The sequence below is a fragment of the Mesocricetus auratus genome, unplaced genomic scaffold (assembly GCF_017639785.1).
Source record: "Mesocricetus auratus isolate SY011 unplaced genomic scaffold, BCM_Maur_2.0 Super-Scaffold_100009, whole genome shotgun sequence".
In the NCBI taxonomy this organism is placed as follows: domain Eukaryota; kingdom Metazoa; phylum Chordata; class Mammalia; order Rodentia; family Cricetidae; genus Mesocricetus; species Mesocricetus auratus.
Genome location: NW_024429193.1, coordinates 48036952 through 48054645, shown reverse-complemented (window position 1 = coordinate 48054645; position 17694 = coordinate 48036952). Strand labels below are relative to the sequence as shown.

Below are 17694 nucleotides of genomic sequence, written 5' to 3'. Positions count from 1 at the left end.
GGACCTAACCAATGCCCTTTGTGCTTATGTGAATTTTAATGTGTTTTCTGCTTATATAGTTTGCATTTCTGACCAAACAAACCACATGATTTTCTGATTTTCCCAACAATAATATAGTAGTATTATGTAATAAGAGACAAATAGCCCAAAGCATGCTAAAAGTAGTTTATTTCTTATTTCTCCCACTGGCTTTGCCTAGAAATATATTGAATATAGTCTTCTTAAAGAAACTAGAATTTTATGACTGTTTTTCATCTTTTTTACATAGGACATTTACATTATTTTCAATAAACAATGCAATCCACTATATTCAAGGATAAGTATAAAAAAAGTTATTGTCAACTAGATCCTTAAAAAATGACTTCAGTAAGAGGACTGAATTCTAATGTAGGGTTCATTTAAATTCCTAGTTCACAAACGCTAGTCAAGGAATCTAAGAGTAAGTTGCTGGAGCACCAACAGGATATTCTGCCCTGAAACAAGCATCTACAAGAATGTCAGCCCCTGAGTACTTCAGCATTTACACCTAAAACATTGTAACTAGTACAGTGCTGGATAGTTCCCTCTTTTAGAAAAGGTTGAATTTCCCTGCAGTGTTCCAAAGGGAACTAGTCTTTAGCAGGAAATACCACAGCATCTAGTGGTTTGCTAGTTACTTTCCTGAATGCTTAAATTCCAACAAAGCATTGTTTTGCAAAAGTTCCTTTAGTCCAAGTTCAGTGTCTCTGTTTGGATCTCTCTGCAAAAGAACTCTTTGTTCATCCATTCTTTTAGCTTGAGAGCGTAAAATGAGGCTGAAAAAGTCTTCATCAGGGACGGTTGGCCCCTTTGTGGTGGCAGGTGGTGGAGCACATCTTTGATCATCTAATCTGGACCCCTAAAGATGGAGAGAAATTAAATTAAAAATGTCTGTCGGTCACAAGACAGATCTATAAGCATTTCTTTTAGCCTCATTCAGAAACTTGGTAGAATGAGAATGTAGTATTCTGTAGAAATGGGCTGCATAAATATATTATATCATACTATTACACTTTGCTGTGAGAAATATGACACTACAATGCAAGGGCAACTGCCCAGTCTTTACAGAGGTTTGTATGTAACATTTCTAGAATGACCTAGGCCAAGGGCCAACAAACTGTAATCACTAGATTACATTTCTGAAATATACTTCTGTGCCTTCTTCTGAAGCTATCTGCATAAGTGGTCTAAATGGGTAGATAAAACCCTTCTGGATTGCCAATTATATACAAAACAGATGTCTCCCAGTCACTACCCATCCATTGCCCCTTCATCCTTTATTTTCTTTACAGTAGGTACCACTGCCTGTCTGTCTCTGGCACAATGGACACATCTGCCCTTTGTCTTCCCACTAAAATGCAGGACCCTGCAAGAGCATCCTTGATATCTCAAATTGTACCTGTAACACCACTGGTGTTCCATGAGGTTCTGAATGTAGACAGGTAGATAAGAATGGCCTGATCACAATGAGCCCTTCACAAGAATTTGAATACTGCCAGAGCTGTCTGAGCTATTCTACAGATGGAATGTGTATACACTTACTTGACACTTTACAAGGATGTCAAAGAAGTCTTCATCAGGCTCTTTCTTGTCATTTGTCATCAGGCGCTCAAGTACAGACTGACTGCTGTTTTTTGTCAGACGGAGCCCTGGCAAATTACTGAAACTGGCCCTCTGGTCATCCAGACGGCGGCTCTGTGAGCTGGCAAGAAGATCTAAGAACTCATCTGTGTTGGGGGACACCACAGAGACAGATGGTGCTATGGACAGGTGGGAAAGAAAAAAGCTTGTCAAACATAGGCTGAACCCCCTGTACACACACCATTCTCCTGCAGTGCTTCAGATGTACTCAGACCTCTCTTCCTTTATGTAGTGTCCCCCAAAATAACTGAGGTGTGGGGCAGGATTTCAGAAGACGATGAACAAATGGTGTTTTCCTTTAATAATTTCATCTAATGTTTGTTTTGTTTCCTTCCATGCTCTGGATGGAAATCACTTACTGACCTAAAGAGTTAAAAGACTAGTCAATCTTATTTATTTGGTTTTTCAAGACAGGGTTTCTCTGTGTAGCCCTAGCGGTCTTGAAACTCACTCTGTAGACCAGGCTGGCCTTGAACTCAGAGATCTGCCTGCCTCTGCCTCCTGAGTGCTGGGACCAAAGGTGTACACCACCACTGCCTGGCTGAGACTGGTTAATGTTAATCTATGGTACAAATCATCTTTTAGTGGGGAAATATAACAATATAAGTAATGTATTTTAAACCTTTAAAATTTCAGATATGAAATATATGCTTTATTATCTGTATATAATATACAGATGACTACCTTGTATGTGTGTGCAGTGCTGCCTCCCGAGTGCTGGGATTAAAGGCGTGTGCCACCAACGCCCGGCAGTAGCCTTTTTTCTTGAGTCAGGGTTTCACTATCTAATGGCCCAGACTGGCTTTGAATACTTTTAATACTCCTGTCTCAGTGCCATATGCTAGTATTATGGGGTCCTTTACTGTATTTCCTATAAGGAGAAGTACAAGAAACAATAGTACCAAAGACAACTGTTAAAACTGGGGGAAAGTGGGCATGATGGCATCTGTAATCCCTGTACTTGGGAGGGAAACAAGAGGATCAGGAATTCAAAGCCATCCCTGGCTACATAATGAGTGTGAGGCCAGCCTGGGCCATGCCTCATATCAGTCAAATGAACTACAATTGAAGGAGCAGTAAAATGGCTTACCTTTCACCATCTTGGGGGTAGTAGAGGAAGCTGCTGTGGATGCTGTGCGACAGTTTTCTTGTAAGTGGCACCTCTGGTCATCCATCCTGTTGCTTTGAAATCGCCTTAGTAAGTCAAAGAACCCTTCATCTCCAATAGTGTCTGCACTGGGTTTCTAAAACAGAATCTAGTATGCTTAGTTATTCCTCCTTTATGCTTAGGTCATCTGTGAACATCATGATGTAATCAAATGCAAGATTAAAAACAAAACCTGGCCTTTATTTTCAAAAAGAATTCAGAGTGGCAATACTGGTAATCAAACGTTCCCATACTGACCCCACAAGACTCACTTTTAATTATTTAACTTTTAATTCCTGTATTTCTTAGGCCAAAGTAATATATCTGAAGCTTGGCATGGACACTCATAGCTATGATCCTAACTTCTTAAACATTGAGGCAGGAGGATCACAAAGTTCAAGGCCAAGCCTGGCCAATTTGGTGAGTGTCTCAAATAAAATTTTACCGAAGTTCTGGAGATGTAGCTGTAGCTCAGCAGTAGATTACACAGCTTGTCTGAGGCCCTAGATTTAATCTCCACTACAAAAATAACCCCACCTCAGTCTCCAGAGAAATGCTCCAGATACCACTCTGTGCGCAGTCATGCCAGTAGGTGGTGGGGATATGATCTGAGAAGCAGACCTAGGAGGGTGGAACCCACTACATGCTTAAGTTACATGATACAGTGTAGGCTGCCTGTGTGCATGTGGTCTTGTCAGAAGGCAATGTCCTGTGCTGCTGTATTAGTAATATAGAGGCACCCCAGGCTCAGTGACTCCACAATAGAATTTAAGTAAACTAGTTTTTGTAAACTAACTGGAAAAGCAAGTATATTTTCCTAACATAACAATCTGAAAGGTCTTTTCTCATGTGGGGAGCACCAGTACTAGGAATCAAATGCATAATTTCTCAGGAAACTCCTTCCTCTCTGGCCCTTTATATTAAAGACCCTGAAAAGCACCCTCAATTAAATGTTTGAAGAAAGGAGTGGGCCTTTCATTTGGAGTGCTCCAAACCCAAATGGTGCACGTAATACTAATACAAGCAATTGATTCTCCCTAAGTATTACAACAAAGCTAGACACACCCAAAATGTTATGGGCCTAAAAAGGGAGTAAATATATTAGCTAAAGTTTCATGTATTTGTATTGGCTCTCTTAAAAATGACAAGCCATTTGTAAGTTGGGGATGCTTTATATTGATAAATACAGTTCTAAAGGTTTGTTTACAGGACAATGACTGAAGGGTAGAGGAGGTTAAGAAAGCATCAACCTTTGTAGGCAAAATACTGAGTTCTGAATTCAGTGGCAGTAGTTAAACAGTTCTATACAGATCCCTCAAATGGATTTGGGCAACAAAAACAAAAGCAGGGGGAGGTCAGGTGTCTAATCTACAAATCTAGATAAGAGATTGTAAATATTAGATGAAGACTTGAGAAAAGAGAGTTTTCTAGAAGTGGGACACACAGATGTGAAGAACAAAATGATCAGGTGTGGTTAACACAGGAAAGGGATCTAGAGTAACACCTAGCTTTCTAGGTGGAGACAGCACAGGGCACCCTATAAACGAGACAGGGAAAGAATAGTTGACTCAGGAGTTAAGCTGAATCTGAAGTTTGGAAATGAAGTGCTTATTATAAACTCCAGTCATACATTATCGCATAGACCTTGTTCTAGGTGCAAAAGTCCTGTAATTTACAGTTCTGAACATCAAAAATACCATGAGGGTTGGGCATGGTGGACCATACCTGTAATCCTAGTCAGCCTAGTCTACACTGAGGAAAACCTTGTCTTTTTTTTTTTTTTTTTTTTTGGTTTTTACGAGACAGTGTTTCTCTGTATTGTTTTGGAGGCTATCGGTCCAGCCCAGCCTCGAACTCACAGAGATCCGCCTGCCTCTGCCTCCCGAGTGCTGGGATTAAAGGCGTGTGCCACCAACGCCCGGCTGGAAAACCTTGTCTTAAAAAGCCCCAAACGGGAAAAAAACACAGTAGGCTTCAAAAGTAGAGACTTCAGCTCAGTTCAGGGTGTCTGCTGAAGACACCCCAGAGCCTGGTTCTGCTGTATCCCTGGACCATCTATAATCTATACAGTTGGAAATTCTTCCTTTTGTTAGCCAAAAACCAAAGAAAAGACACTGCAAGGTTATACAGTCATTAGTGGACCTTTGATTAACACACACACACACACACACACACAAACTTTTCTTTTAAAAGACCTTCATGGACTGAAAATGGGACTTGGGGAAGATGCTGTGAGCCTCTTTATCAGTATATAGAGTAGCTGACTAGCTTAGAGTAAGTTAAATTCAATAACCTGGTATACTCTTAATAAGAAAGCAATTATGGTTTTAGTAATAGGATGAAATAAAAGCTGATGCTATCAAATACTTTTCTAAGTGTCTATTTAGTATCTATCCACGAAGATAAAAATTGACTAGCTTCTGTTCCACTAGGTCTAGTGCTATAATTCATTAAAAAATAAAACCCTTGAATATCTGAATTAAATTTGTTCTGACTTCAAACATGAGTTAGTCTTACTAGCAAACAACAGTAAAATAATAGTTTTGCAACAGTGACCTACAATAGTAATAATTACTGTCTAAATCAATGGGGGAATTAATGATCAGAGTAGGTCCTAGCTGAGAGCCAGGAAAGGCTTAGAGACACATTCTTTGACTAATGCATACATTAAGTGTTTGTCGACAATTTGGCATGAATACAAGAAAACTGAAGTATTACAGTTGGGCGTCAAGGTCACACTCCTGACTTAATACCTTTTGAGGATTTGGGGCGCGATGGTCGATGGAGTTGCTGGCATCGTGAAGAACTTTAGTGCTGCTGCTGCTTTTGTACTTTTTCCCCTTCAGTCTGTTGACAAACAGCAGCTTTGCAGAAGGTTTGGCAATAAGAGGTTTTTGTTTTGCGAGGATTTCACTGTTCCAGTTTGGTACCTATAAATTAAGTGGAAAGCAAAGCCTGAAAACCACCTTCACAGTTACTCACTGTCAGCATGGGAGGAGCACAGACCCTCGGTGTTGGAACTATGTTTTGTTTCGAGATCAACGGTCTCATTATGTAGCCTTATTGGCACTCACTCTGGCCCTGTGTCATTTGATGAATCTGTTCAACAAATTCAACAGCACATATCAAATGCATATTGTGATTGCTTTTATGAACATAAGAGTAAGAAAATGAAGTTTACCCAAATCCTTTAAAAATAATTTTGAATGGCCAGAGAAGACAAAGCATTGTTCTGGATGTAAATTACATAAAAATCTGTTACAACTAAAAACTTGTGAGTATATGTACAATTTTAATTAAAAATTAGCATCTAAAGTTTATATAATATAGATATGTTGATAAAACTAGTGATTTCACTAATATGAAATAAATTCTCAGTAGATAAAAATCGCAACCCCCCCTCACACAATGGTAATTTTTTTTAAAGAACTTACTTCTCTAGAAACACTTTTACATTTACTGTGTGTGTGTCATGACACACATGTAGAGATCAGGACAACTTGTGGGAGTTTCAGAGGCTAGTTATGCAGAAAGTATCAATATTTTATAAACCATATGCTAGTTATAGCAATAGAACAGAAGAGCATTTAAGGGTATGCAAAGATGAACTTTGTTGTCACACTTTGCCTATGTTGGCCTCCAACTTTCAACCCTGCCTCAGCCTGCTCTGTGCTAGGGTTACAGACGCATGCTACCATGCTCAGCTGGAAGATGTTCGTGATGCTGCCTGCTGCCCGGGCTAAGGACCTGCCTTTGATCCCGGGACCCACATGATGCAGGGAGAAAAGCAACTCACACAAGTTGTCTCTGACTTCTACACTCGCTGGCACATATATTTTCTTTGTTAAGGTTGAAGAACAAAGTTGCTCTCTGACTTCCACATGTGTGGCTCGGGATATACAGGCACACATGTTCACACACACAGCTTTTCAATAATGTTGCTATGTAATTGAATGACAAGAAGGATTATTCTTTAATCTACCTGGTATCCTTTCAATTAAAGTCTTTTTTTTTTTTTTTTTTTTTTGGTTTTACGAGACAGGGTTTCTCTGTATTGTTTTGGAGGTTGTCGGTCCAGCCTGGCCTTGAACTCACAGAGATCCGCCTGCCTCTGCCTCCCGAGTGCTGGGATTAAAGGCGTGAGCCACCACCGCCCAGCTCAATTAAAGGCTTTTTTACAAGACAAAAATGTTCAAAATAGTCTATAAAATACGTCTAGCCTTTCTGAGGCACTTTGCAGAAGCAGCTACTGTAACATTTGTTATATACTTTTCCAGGAATGCTATGGGAACCTACAATATATATATATTAAGCACACGACAACATGCTGTACTCATTCCTTTTGCACTGGACTTTTCTGGTTTTATTTAAAAGCAATTTTTTAAGGGATATTCACATAGGACAAGGATTGACCCGTTTTACTTCAAAGTTACTGAAATAGTACAGTTCATGGAAATTTAAAACATAAACCTGCCAACCTTCTCTGGTGTTAACTTCATAAGTTCCATATTTTCCATACTGTGTCTCCGTCCCAGCTTGGAGCGTGTACCTTTGTAAAAAACAAATTCACATAAACCAGGGAGCCCTTCAGAGCACAGACTTGGCATCCTTACACGATTCCATTCTAACCCTGACTCACAAATCCTTGTGGAAGGAGCACCAGCATTTTAAGTGTAATTATTTTCCACACTACATAAAAATAGACAGTCCCTCTAAATGCTTTCATGTCAGAAGCCACACCTTGTTTGCAAACCAGCAACAGGTTACTAACGTTACCCCTTGATTTAGAAAAGGCATTTTATAATAACTGGTTTATATTCTCTAGGTTGCCTCAAAGAAACCCAAACACATTGTGAGTAAAATGGGAAAGCCATAGGCCTTCAGTCTTGATAGAATTAAAAATAGCATCCCAGTTCTACACAGTTTTTCCAATTTCCTATTTGCAGACAGCTTCACCACCACAAGTCAAACAAAAGCAAAGTTTCTCAGAAATGGCTTTTGATCATACATGTTGTTAAATATTAAGTACAGAGTTTCTATAACCAAACAATATTTTAAAATTAGGTTATGTTTTTTCTAGTGGTTTATTTTATGTGTGTGGGTGTCTTTGTCTGCACCACATGCATGTCTGGTGCCTGCAGCGGCCAGAAAGGGGTGTCTAATGCCCCTGAAATTAGAGTTACAGATGACTGTGAGCCACTTGTGGGTGTTGGAAACGGAAACTAGATCCTCTAGAAGAGCCACCAGTCCTCCTGACACTGAGCAATCTCTCCAGCCCCAAGCAGTATTTTAAAGACATAATGTACGTGGACATGCCATTGCATGCCTGTTAGCCTCACTAGGATGGCTGAGTCTGAAGGATCAAAATGTAAAGCCAGTCTGGAGAGTATAGTGAGCTCAAGGTCAGCCTAGGCTGCAGAGCAAGACCTTGTTTAAAACAAACAAAACAAGCAAAATAAAAACCACTACCAAGAACGAAAGGGCATAATAAAAAGGATAGCTGATTCTTACCATCCAAGTTTAAAATATGAACACATAAATCTACCTGTGTAAGCCCACTGTATATAAATTTGCCATTACATTCTTTCTAGGGATCCACCCCAGATGTACATGCTATGTCAGCATCCCTGCAGCTGAGGCACACCCTTGCCACAGACCTTTTATCTTAAGCATCTCATATCTGACCCAATACTAACACAGCTAGCTATCTGGCTCCTTTTGGTTAGTTTTTGTGTTAGAAATTTTTTTCATCCTTTTATTTTCAGTCTTATAACATCTTATTATTTTACAAATTTCCCTTATAAGTAGACTGGATCTTATTTTTCTCTAATCTGATGCTCTTTTTTTTTTTTTTTGGTTTTTCGAGACAGGGTTTCTCTGTGGCTTTGGAGGCTGTCCTGGAACTCGCTTGGTAGTCCAGGCTGGTCTCAAACTCACAGAGATCCGCCTGCCTCTGCCTCCCGAGTGCTGGGATTAAAGGCGTGCGCCACCAACGCCCGGCTAATCTGATGCTCTTAAATGAAGCATTTGTAGATCCATTTGGATATTTGGGCTATTTTCCTATTTACTATGTTTACCAGTAAATTACATGGACTGATTTTCTGATATTGGATCTGGTTGAATCCTGGTTGCTTTTCATTATTTAAAGACTATGTTATTAGTTGCTGTGATCAAAACCATGTAGATGAAGCCTTACATATTTAGTGAGCTCGGGACAGTCTGATAACAGCACGCTGTGCATCAACAGCATGCTCACTCAAACACAACTGGAGGCATCCAGCATACTCCATTAAACCTGTTTGCTCTAAAGTACGTCCCTGGATTTGTTCTGCTCTGGTTTTAGGATTTGAATCTATATTCATGAGTGAAGCTGCTCTGTAAGTTACCTGTCTTGTACCGTTTATTTCTAATTTAGATATCAAAGTCATATGGTTCTGAGGCTGATGAAGTTTCCCAATTTTTCAGTTACCTGTAAAATGTGCATGGTTATACAGATGGTCCCTGGCTTATGGTGCACTTTGAACTTTACTTTAAATGGTATAAAAACGATACGTTCAGTAGAAACTGTTCACTGAATTTGGATCAGGTATTTGCAGCAGGATATTCTCATGGTCTGGGTAGCTGTAAGTGGGAGGCGGCTTCCATATCGCCAGAGAAATCCACCTGCACTCCAGTTTACCTTTGATGTTTAGAGAAATCCACCTGCACTGCAGTTAGTGTACTCTTTACCTTTCATCTTTAGCTTTGGTAAGTCAGACATGCTAAATTCATTTCCAACTTAGGATGGATGGCCTCTTATACTAAGCCGTTCACCTTCTTAATCTGTACATCTGTTTTGTATACCCCTTCTCTTTGATTTCTCTTTATAAAAATAATCTTGTAGATTTGCTCAGCTTTTAAGAAGCAAATTTTAACTTTAAAGAAAATCTTCACTGTATTTTGTCTTAATACACACACATGCACACACAAAGATAAAAGATTTAAAATACAAAGTTTGCCAAAGAACCAATATAAGTCACATGCCACAAAAACTGGAATACAGCGGGGTGGAGGGATGGCTCAGTGGTTGAGAGCGCTTGTTTACATAGCGGGACCTGAGTTCAGTTCCTGCACCCACACGGTGTTTCATAACCATCCTTAACTCTAGTTCTTGGGGCCCCAGTGCCCTCTTCCAGCCTCGTCAGTCACCAGGCACACATGTGGGCAAATGCACACATGCAGACATAAAGTTTAAAAAAAATTAATTGAAATACTATCTTCACTAACTTCTAACTTACATTTAATGTTAAGGAATTCTTTTCTCAAGTCTATAAGTTACTTAGAAGTGTGTTTTTAAGTTTTCAAATGGATGCTCTATGTTACTCTGGGTGTGTGTGTGTGTACATACACACGCACATGTGTAATAGTACATAGAATTTGGTGCTTGTGCATGCTATGGGCAACTGTTCTGCCACTAAGCCACACCACTGTCCTCTTTAGCTTTTAGGCCAGGTCACTGAGTTGCCCAGGCTGACCTTGAACTGCCTTCTCAGTAGTGGGGATTACAGGCATGTGTCACCAAGTCCAGACTTCTTTGCTACGTTCCTGATACTAATTTCCAACTTAATTGCACTGTTCTGAGGACAGGTTATCTATAAGACACAGATCCTCTAAAAACTTTATTGGGTTAGCTTTATGGTTAAATTTTGATTACAAGCTGTGAAGTGACTGGCACTGATATTTCATGAAGTCCGTGTTTTTCACTTCTTATAAAAGATTTACATAGGTGTCCTGTGTAAGTATGCACCTGTGAGTGCAGGGACCCTCAGAGGCCAGAAGGTAGGTGCTGCTAACCACGTCCTCTGGAAGAGCAGCCAATGCTTTCTACTCCTGAACCATTTCTCCAGCCCCAAGAATTTTTCTACCATTTTAAAAAGTTCTATTGAAGGCACTGAACAAGACCATGGAACAGAAGGAAACAGGAGAAAATCTGTTCCAACGAGAGATGGTGAACAGCGAAGGACAAGAGGAAGGGGAGACCAGGGCGAAGCCCCAAGCCCTCACTCGGCCTTACAGGGTACTGGATGGAGGATGACAGGAGAGCACAGAGCCCTGCGTGGGCAGCTGCGGGAAGGACTGCCAAGCGAGCCAGCACCGGCAAACACCGGGAACCGATGGGTCCCAGTGACCTTGACAAGATGTGAGGTGCCGTGAAGCCCCAGTGACTGGGCTCCCATGACAAGAGGAGGCAGCTTTATAGATGAGAATTCTTACAGTGTACCAATTCATAAGTTAGACACTGGAAAACTTGAGTTCACCCAATTACAATAGCCAATTACAAAGCACAACTGCAATTTATTGCACAACCACACTTCAGATTCTTATGCTCTTTGAATATCCTCAGATATCACTACAGATTTTGTGTCAATGTTTTTCGGTCCAAGAATTGTTTTAAGCTTTACTTCTGTGTATGGGTGTTTTTTTTGTGGCCTGCACATTTGTCTGTGCACTACTTTTTGTGCCAGAGAAGGGAACTAGAGTTACAGTAGGAGGTGCCATGTCAGTGCTGGGACTTGAACTCAAAGGTGAATTTAACCTTATTTTTAAAGCTACCTTTATTTATTTATTGTTGGGGGCGGGGTGTGCACGTGCCCATAGTGCCAGTGTGGAGGTCAGAGGACAACTTTTGGAGTTGGTTCCCTCTTTCTACCATGTGGGTTCTGGGAGTTGAACTCAGGTCGTAAGGCTTGTCAGCGAGTGCTTACCCATCCAGCTGTGTCTGTAGTTCATGGAACCAAGTTTAAAAATGTGTGTCAGAGTCACACACAGGTACAAGATTTCCTGAGTTCTCTGATTTAAAAAAAGAGACATCCATCCCAAGCTATTTCATCAGAAGTGAAATAGGGGGAGAAAAAGAACTTACTAAAAATCACATATATTATGTTTTTGTTCTAACATCTTCATATTTATAGATTTCTGAATTAACCTACAGGTTAATTTAGCAGCATTTGAATGTTTTTTAACGAAAGAAAAGAATTATACCTTCATCATTCCTATGTTCACAATAAGAATTATAAAACGCTATGCTCTGTGTTTATGGGCTAACTTGACTGTAAAATCACAAAAGGTGGGGGAGGTTACATTTCTGTCACAGGCACTCTGAGTACAGCAGACATGCCTCATTAGCCACTTAAGAGAGCCCTTCTTTTCCTCAACGTAAAGTAAATCTTCAGCATAAAGAAGTGGTTTTAAAGCTGCTACTTACCATGCAAGCTGCCATCAAGTTCAATGTTTTCAGACATCATGGAATTATTTGTGCTGTAGCTGAGACCAAGGACCATCTGCAGGTCTGAGAGGTTCAGCCGAGCTGTCAGTTCGCCACTCTTGTCCCCGACCTATAGCCACAAGCGTTTCTATGTTAAGAGTGACGCAGGTAATGGTGAACAGCTGTGTGTGTGTGTGTGTGTGTGTGTGAGTGTGAGTGAGTGTGTGTGAGAGTGAAAGTGTGTGTGTGTGTGTGTGTGTGTGTGTGTGTGTGTGTGTGTGTGAAGAATTCCCAAGGTAGGGACAGTGGTGACATACGTCTTTAATCCCAGCACTTGGGGGGCAGAGGCATACGGATCTCTGTGAGTTCAAGGCCAGCCTGATATACAAAGGGAATTCTAGAACAGCCAGAACTACATAGAGAAACCCCATCATAAAGCAAAACAAAACAAAATAAAACAGGAGACACCAATTCCCAAGGTATCTATTACCATTCCCATTTTATATACAAAAGGTATTTAGGCTCAAATAGCCATCAGGGTTAACAAGAGCCCGTCCTTGATTCTAAATATCAATGTTCTCTTTAAAAACCCTGATATGGGTGTCAGTGAGGAGGCCTAGTTAATCTATGGGGCCTTGGGTAGTATTTACCCCTAGAGTACAAATAGACTTTGAGTGCCCATGCCGGGACTCTTGGGGAAGGCTTAGGCCCTGCCCTAGATGAAATGACAGTTACTGGAGATCCACCATGGAGGGCCTCATCCTCCCCGGGGATCAGAGTGCAGATTGGGTGGGGGACTGGGTGACCTGGTGGGGAGGGCAGGGGATAAGGGGAGGGAGAGGGAGCTGGGATTGACATGTGAAATACGCTTGTTTCTAACTTAAATAATAATAAAAAAAAAAACCACAATATTCCTCTACGTGGGAACGAGGGTTTTGGTAACATCCTATTCACACATGTCCCAAGCTCATTTTATTGCCTTCCCAGGTCAAGGCAACACAGTCACCTATCTGCAAATATAGCTATATGAATGCTCTGGAAAACACCCTACCCCCTCACTGATTTGTAGTGACAACAGGACGGCGGTGATTTCTTTTGCTTCATACCTCTCTTGAAATTTCCAAGTGCTTTTCAGCAAAATGCATTGCTTGATCATGATTTCCCAGAGCTGTGTATGCATTTCCTAAACTCCAACATGCTCTTCCTTCGCCAATTCTAAAATATAATTCAAAATTAACATGTAGTTATCTGAAACCAAGTCTAAAAAGTACAGAATAAATGCAGCCAAGCTATAATTACAGGTTTAAAGCATGCTTTGGGCCTTCAGCTAGAGTAATGAGGATTCTAGACAGAAATGGCACCAAACTCAAAGTCAAATAAAAAATACTAAAACTTAGAAACAAGTCTTTAAAAATATGCAGTGGCCAGACTGTAATCCCAGCACTTGGGAAGCAGAGGCAAAAGCTGGAATTCAATAACACATCTGTAGTTACTGAACTCAGGAACAGGGCAACTTACCTGTCCTTGAGCTCCTGAGCAATTGCTAAGTGCTTCAGATGATAATCAATGGCCTTCTCGTAGTCCTGAAGCAAAGTGTACGTGTTCCCAAGACTGTAGCAAGACTGGGCTTCCACAGCTCTGTCTTTAAGCTGCCGAGCCAGCAGCAGTGTCTTCCTAAGAGAAACCAATTACATGATGCTCATTTTAAATTTGGTTCAAGGAATCGAATGCTGACATTTTCCATCTCTGTTGCTTTTTGTCACCTTTTAAATAAGTCTGTTTGAGAGTTCAATATATCTTCCTATTACTTTAGGAAAAGTGAAAAGATGTTTTAAAGTGTGAAAAAACGAATTCAGACTTTACAAGTTCCAATAGCTCAACAAAATACACGAGTGCCGCATCATGAGGGCAAATGCCTCTAGAGGCGGAAATATTTCAGATATTTAGAAGATCTTATCCCTTTTGTGCTGGTGATAACTTACACATGTTCATGTAAGAGCTGTCTTGTGTATATATGTGTGTGCCTGTGCATTATGTGGAGGCCTAGAGTTGATATCAGCCTGGTGTCTTCCAGCAAACCCTAGGGATCTTTGTCTCTGCATCTCTACTCCAAACACTTGGAGTTACAGGTAACACCACTGTGCCTAACTTTTTAGGTGGGTGCAGGGGATCGAATTCAAGTCTTCATATTTGTGTCTTTAATTCTACTACCATCTTTACTGTCAACATTTTAGTATTTAGGGGAAATCCTTAAATGTAGGTTTATAGTCACTGATTCATAAAAAACACCAAGCATTTCATTTGACATTACTCAAATTCTACCTAATACATGTGGTACTGTCAGCAAGAAGTTGGTGTAACCAGTTAGAACATGGACCTGGAACAGTACCGTTGATTCAGATCCTACCACTGCTAGCTATGTGCTCTAAGGCAAGCTACTCAAGCCTCCTGTCTGTTTTCTCATGAATATAATGGAGGGAGAAATACAAGGTTTCTGGGAAGGTTGAGAGGAATCGGTATGTATATAAACTCTATCAGTGCTTAAAACCTACACATGCCTTTGGATTTAATAATCTAAATGACCCTTTTCCATAATTTCTGCCAAAAGCACAATTACGTCATACTACCCATAGCTACTTAAAATTTAAATATGGTAATAAGGCAGGTCTTTTCAAGGACACAGATTTGAAGTTATATACATAATGGTGATAACTCCAGAGCTGTCACCCTGAGACGTTTCCATGGGCTGGTTGGTTCTCCCGGGCATTTTTGGGACTTCAGGAACTGCCTTCAGACCCTACAGTACAACTGTTTCTGCTCCACCATTATTCTCTGTATAGCTGACTTATAAATGGCCAGAAACCTTTCTAGAACCGAATTCAATTACTTAGTTGTTTGCCAGGCATTGCGTTGTATCCTGAAAAGTTTGGGTCACACACTTTTACATGAGCCTGAAGACAATTCTGAGGGTGAGTTCCAAAAGCATCACTAAACTATGTTTTGGAACTCAGGCCAAATTTCTGAATTCTAGCCTGCTTGCTGTGGGGGAGCAAGCCATCACAGTGAACTCATACTTCTTTAGTCAAAAAGCCACCAACCGATTTCTAACAGGACATTTCAATATTGAACACAGGCACAGCATTTAATAATGAAGACTTTTCTGTATTCTTGGCTTTAGATTACATGACACTTGACAGTTAAAATCAAAATTATAATCCTCATATGACAAATCAGGAAGGAAATTTTATATCTAGCTAATTCAGTGTTTCTCAACCTGTGGGTCATTACCGTTTTCACAGGGGTCGCATATCAGATATCTATATAATGATTCATAACAGTAGCAAAATTACAGTGATGAAGTAGCAATAGAATAATTTTAGGGTTGGGGTCACCACCACATGAGGAGCTTATGAAAGGAAGCTTTAGGAAGGCTGAGAGCCACTGAGCTAAAATAGTCAACTGATCAATATTAACCATGGTAGAAATTTAAAGAACACAGCGTCATTTACTGTTTCAGATGGACCAGAGCAACTTCAGCTTTTCCTTTTCTCCATTTTTGAGACAGGTCTCACCGTGTACCTCACACTGGCCTGAAACTCACTTTCTAGACCAGGCTGGCATCAAATTCAGAGAGACCCACCTGCCTACACCTCCTGTCCTGGGGATTCAGGGCACGTGCCACGCACCCAGATTTTTCTTTGTGAAGTAATGAAAACAGAACAAGTTTATTAAGAGACAGGTACTCCTAAAGACGGGCTGCTTAGTGGCTGACCTGGGAAAGGCAAACACCAAAAAAGCCAGCACTGTTTTTGTTGTTTCAATGACAAACTCTGAGCTCTGTACATAGGAATCTCTTAAGTGTCAGCACACGTCAGCCCCTGTACTTTTGGTTCGGTCTAAATCTGTGTTCGAAGCCCACTACTCAGAGCAAACCCTACAGTCTAGAAGGTACAGGGCTGACAACACGAAGTGGGTTAAGACCTTGCTACCACCATCTGTTCCCAACCTACTGATGGGCTCGAGGGGTCCTGACAGAAGCTCAAGCTGGCAATGCTGCAGGCAGGCGGACAGAGACTTAGCTTCCGTGGAGTTGGCGATGGGCAAGGAAAGAACCCCTGGCTAAGGGGTGGGGCAGGGAGAACCGCTGGCTAAGGGGTGGGGCAGGGAGAACCGCTGGCTAAGGGGTGGGGCAGGGAGAACCGCTGGCTAAGGGGTGGGCGGGGGGCGGGGAGAACTGCTGGCTAAGGGGTGGGGCGGGGAGAACTGCTGGCTAAGGGGTGGGGTGGGGGGCAGGGAGAACCGCTGGCTAAGGGGTGGGGTGGGGGGCAGGGAGAACCGCTGGCTAAGGGGTGGGGCGGGGGGCGGGGAGAACTGCTGGCTAAGGGGTGGGGCGGGGGGCGGGGAGAACCGCTGGCTAAGGGGTGGGACAGGAGGGAAAAATTCAGTGGTCATTGGTGGAGACAAAAACCTTTTTTTTTTTTTTTAACTTTAATACTCTTCAGACAAGACCTAGTTTTGGCCTCTCTCACCACTCCTAACTAGGTGAGACAAAGCATATACCCACACACATCCTACATGCTAAACAGGTTTATAAAGGACTTTAGAAGTTTAGAACTTTAAACAAAAAGTTTTAGAGATAAAAGTAATAAAAATAAAGGAAGCCCTACTGCTGTTATTAAATATTAGGTAGAGGCTGCACTCGATGGTGCATGCCTGCAGTGAATACTCAGGAGGCAGAGACAGGGGACTGCAAACTCAAGGCCACTAGTTGAGACTCCCAGAAAAGCAGTAAAAACAAAACTTGAGTAAATGTTTCCTGAGCACTGTGTACCAGCTAAGTTCTCAACATTTCCTTTCACCAGTTCTCCTGATGTCCCCAAACCCAGAGACTGATGCCTACATACCAACAGCCAGGCCTCACCCTCAAAGCCCACTGTGATTTTACAGGACGCGTAATTATTCATTTTACACTTATCCAAAAAATATCCAACTAACCGGTAGTATTCGGAGGCAGTTTCGAATTCCCCCAGGAATATGTATGCATTTCCGAGGTTGCTGTATGCTCTCCTTTCTGCCGCTTTATCTCCAAACTCTTTGGCAATAAGGAGCCGCTGGAACAGAAAACCTTCATCAGAGACGCACAGGAACTGAAGGCCCTCCAGTCACCATCCTCCAACGACAGGAAATGATCTGGCTCCGAGGCCTTCTGTTTACCTGCTCGTGAGCTATGACTGCATCTCTGAAGTTGCCAAGGAGGTAGTGTGTGTTACCAAGATTCCCAAAGGCTCGTCCTTGGGCTGCTCGGTCACCTAGAGCAGTTACTAACGACAGGTTTTCCCTTTAGAGAGACAAAAAGTGGTGAAAACGTAAGTTTAGGGAAAAGTTCTTAGTTGATTTACAGACAGAATTTTTTTTCATAGCTGGGGATTTAAACCCAGGGCCCAGTGCATGGCAAGCGCTGACCTCCATGATATATTCCTAGCCTCAGAGTTGATTCTATTTATCATTTTAAAAAAGGATAGCTTATAACAGTATCTTAAAGGTACATTCTGAAGTAGGGCAGTAATGAAATGGCTGGAATTCTTTATTCACTGAAACAGTTGGCTATAGGTTTTTATTCATAGTCAGCAAGAGTTGATCTTGG

General features: G+C 41.4%; 1 protein-coding gene across 5 annotated transcripts in view; it reads right to left on the bottom strand.

The window, feature by feature from the left end:
* Positions 1-151: 151 nt before the first annotated feature.
* The window catches only part of Gpsm2 (G protein signaling modulator 2), a 41483-nt gene continuing 23940 nt past the window's right edge, over positions 152-17694 (bottom strand). For all 5 annotated transcript variants that reach the window (XM_013118115.3, XM_005076652.4, XM_040752033.1 and 2 more), the window contains 10 exons: positions 17265-17388; positions 17046-17161; positions 13569-13724; positions 13157-13265; positions 12051-12180; positions 7285-7355; positions 5560-5736; positions 2750-2903; positions 1561-1778; positions 152-877 (listed from right to left, as the gene is read on the bottom strand). In XM_013118115.3, coding sequence (XP_012973569.2) covers positions 653-877; positions 1561-1778; positions 2750-2903; positions 5560-5736; positions 7285-7355; positions 12051-12180; positions 13157-13265; positions 13569-13724; positions 17046-17161; positions 17265-17388 — 1480 coding nt within the window. In that variant the 3' untranslated portion in view covers positions 152-652. The remainder of the gene's footprint in view (positions 878-1560; positions 1779-2749; positions 2904-5559; positions 5737-7284; positions 7356-12050; positions 12181-13156; positions 13266-13568; positions 13725-17045; positions 17162-17264; positions 17389-17694) is intronic.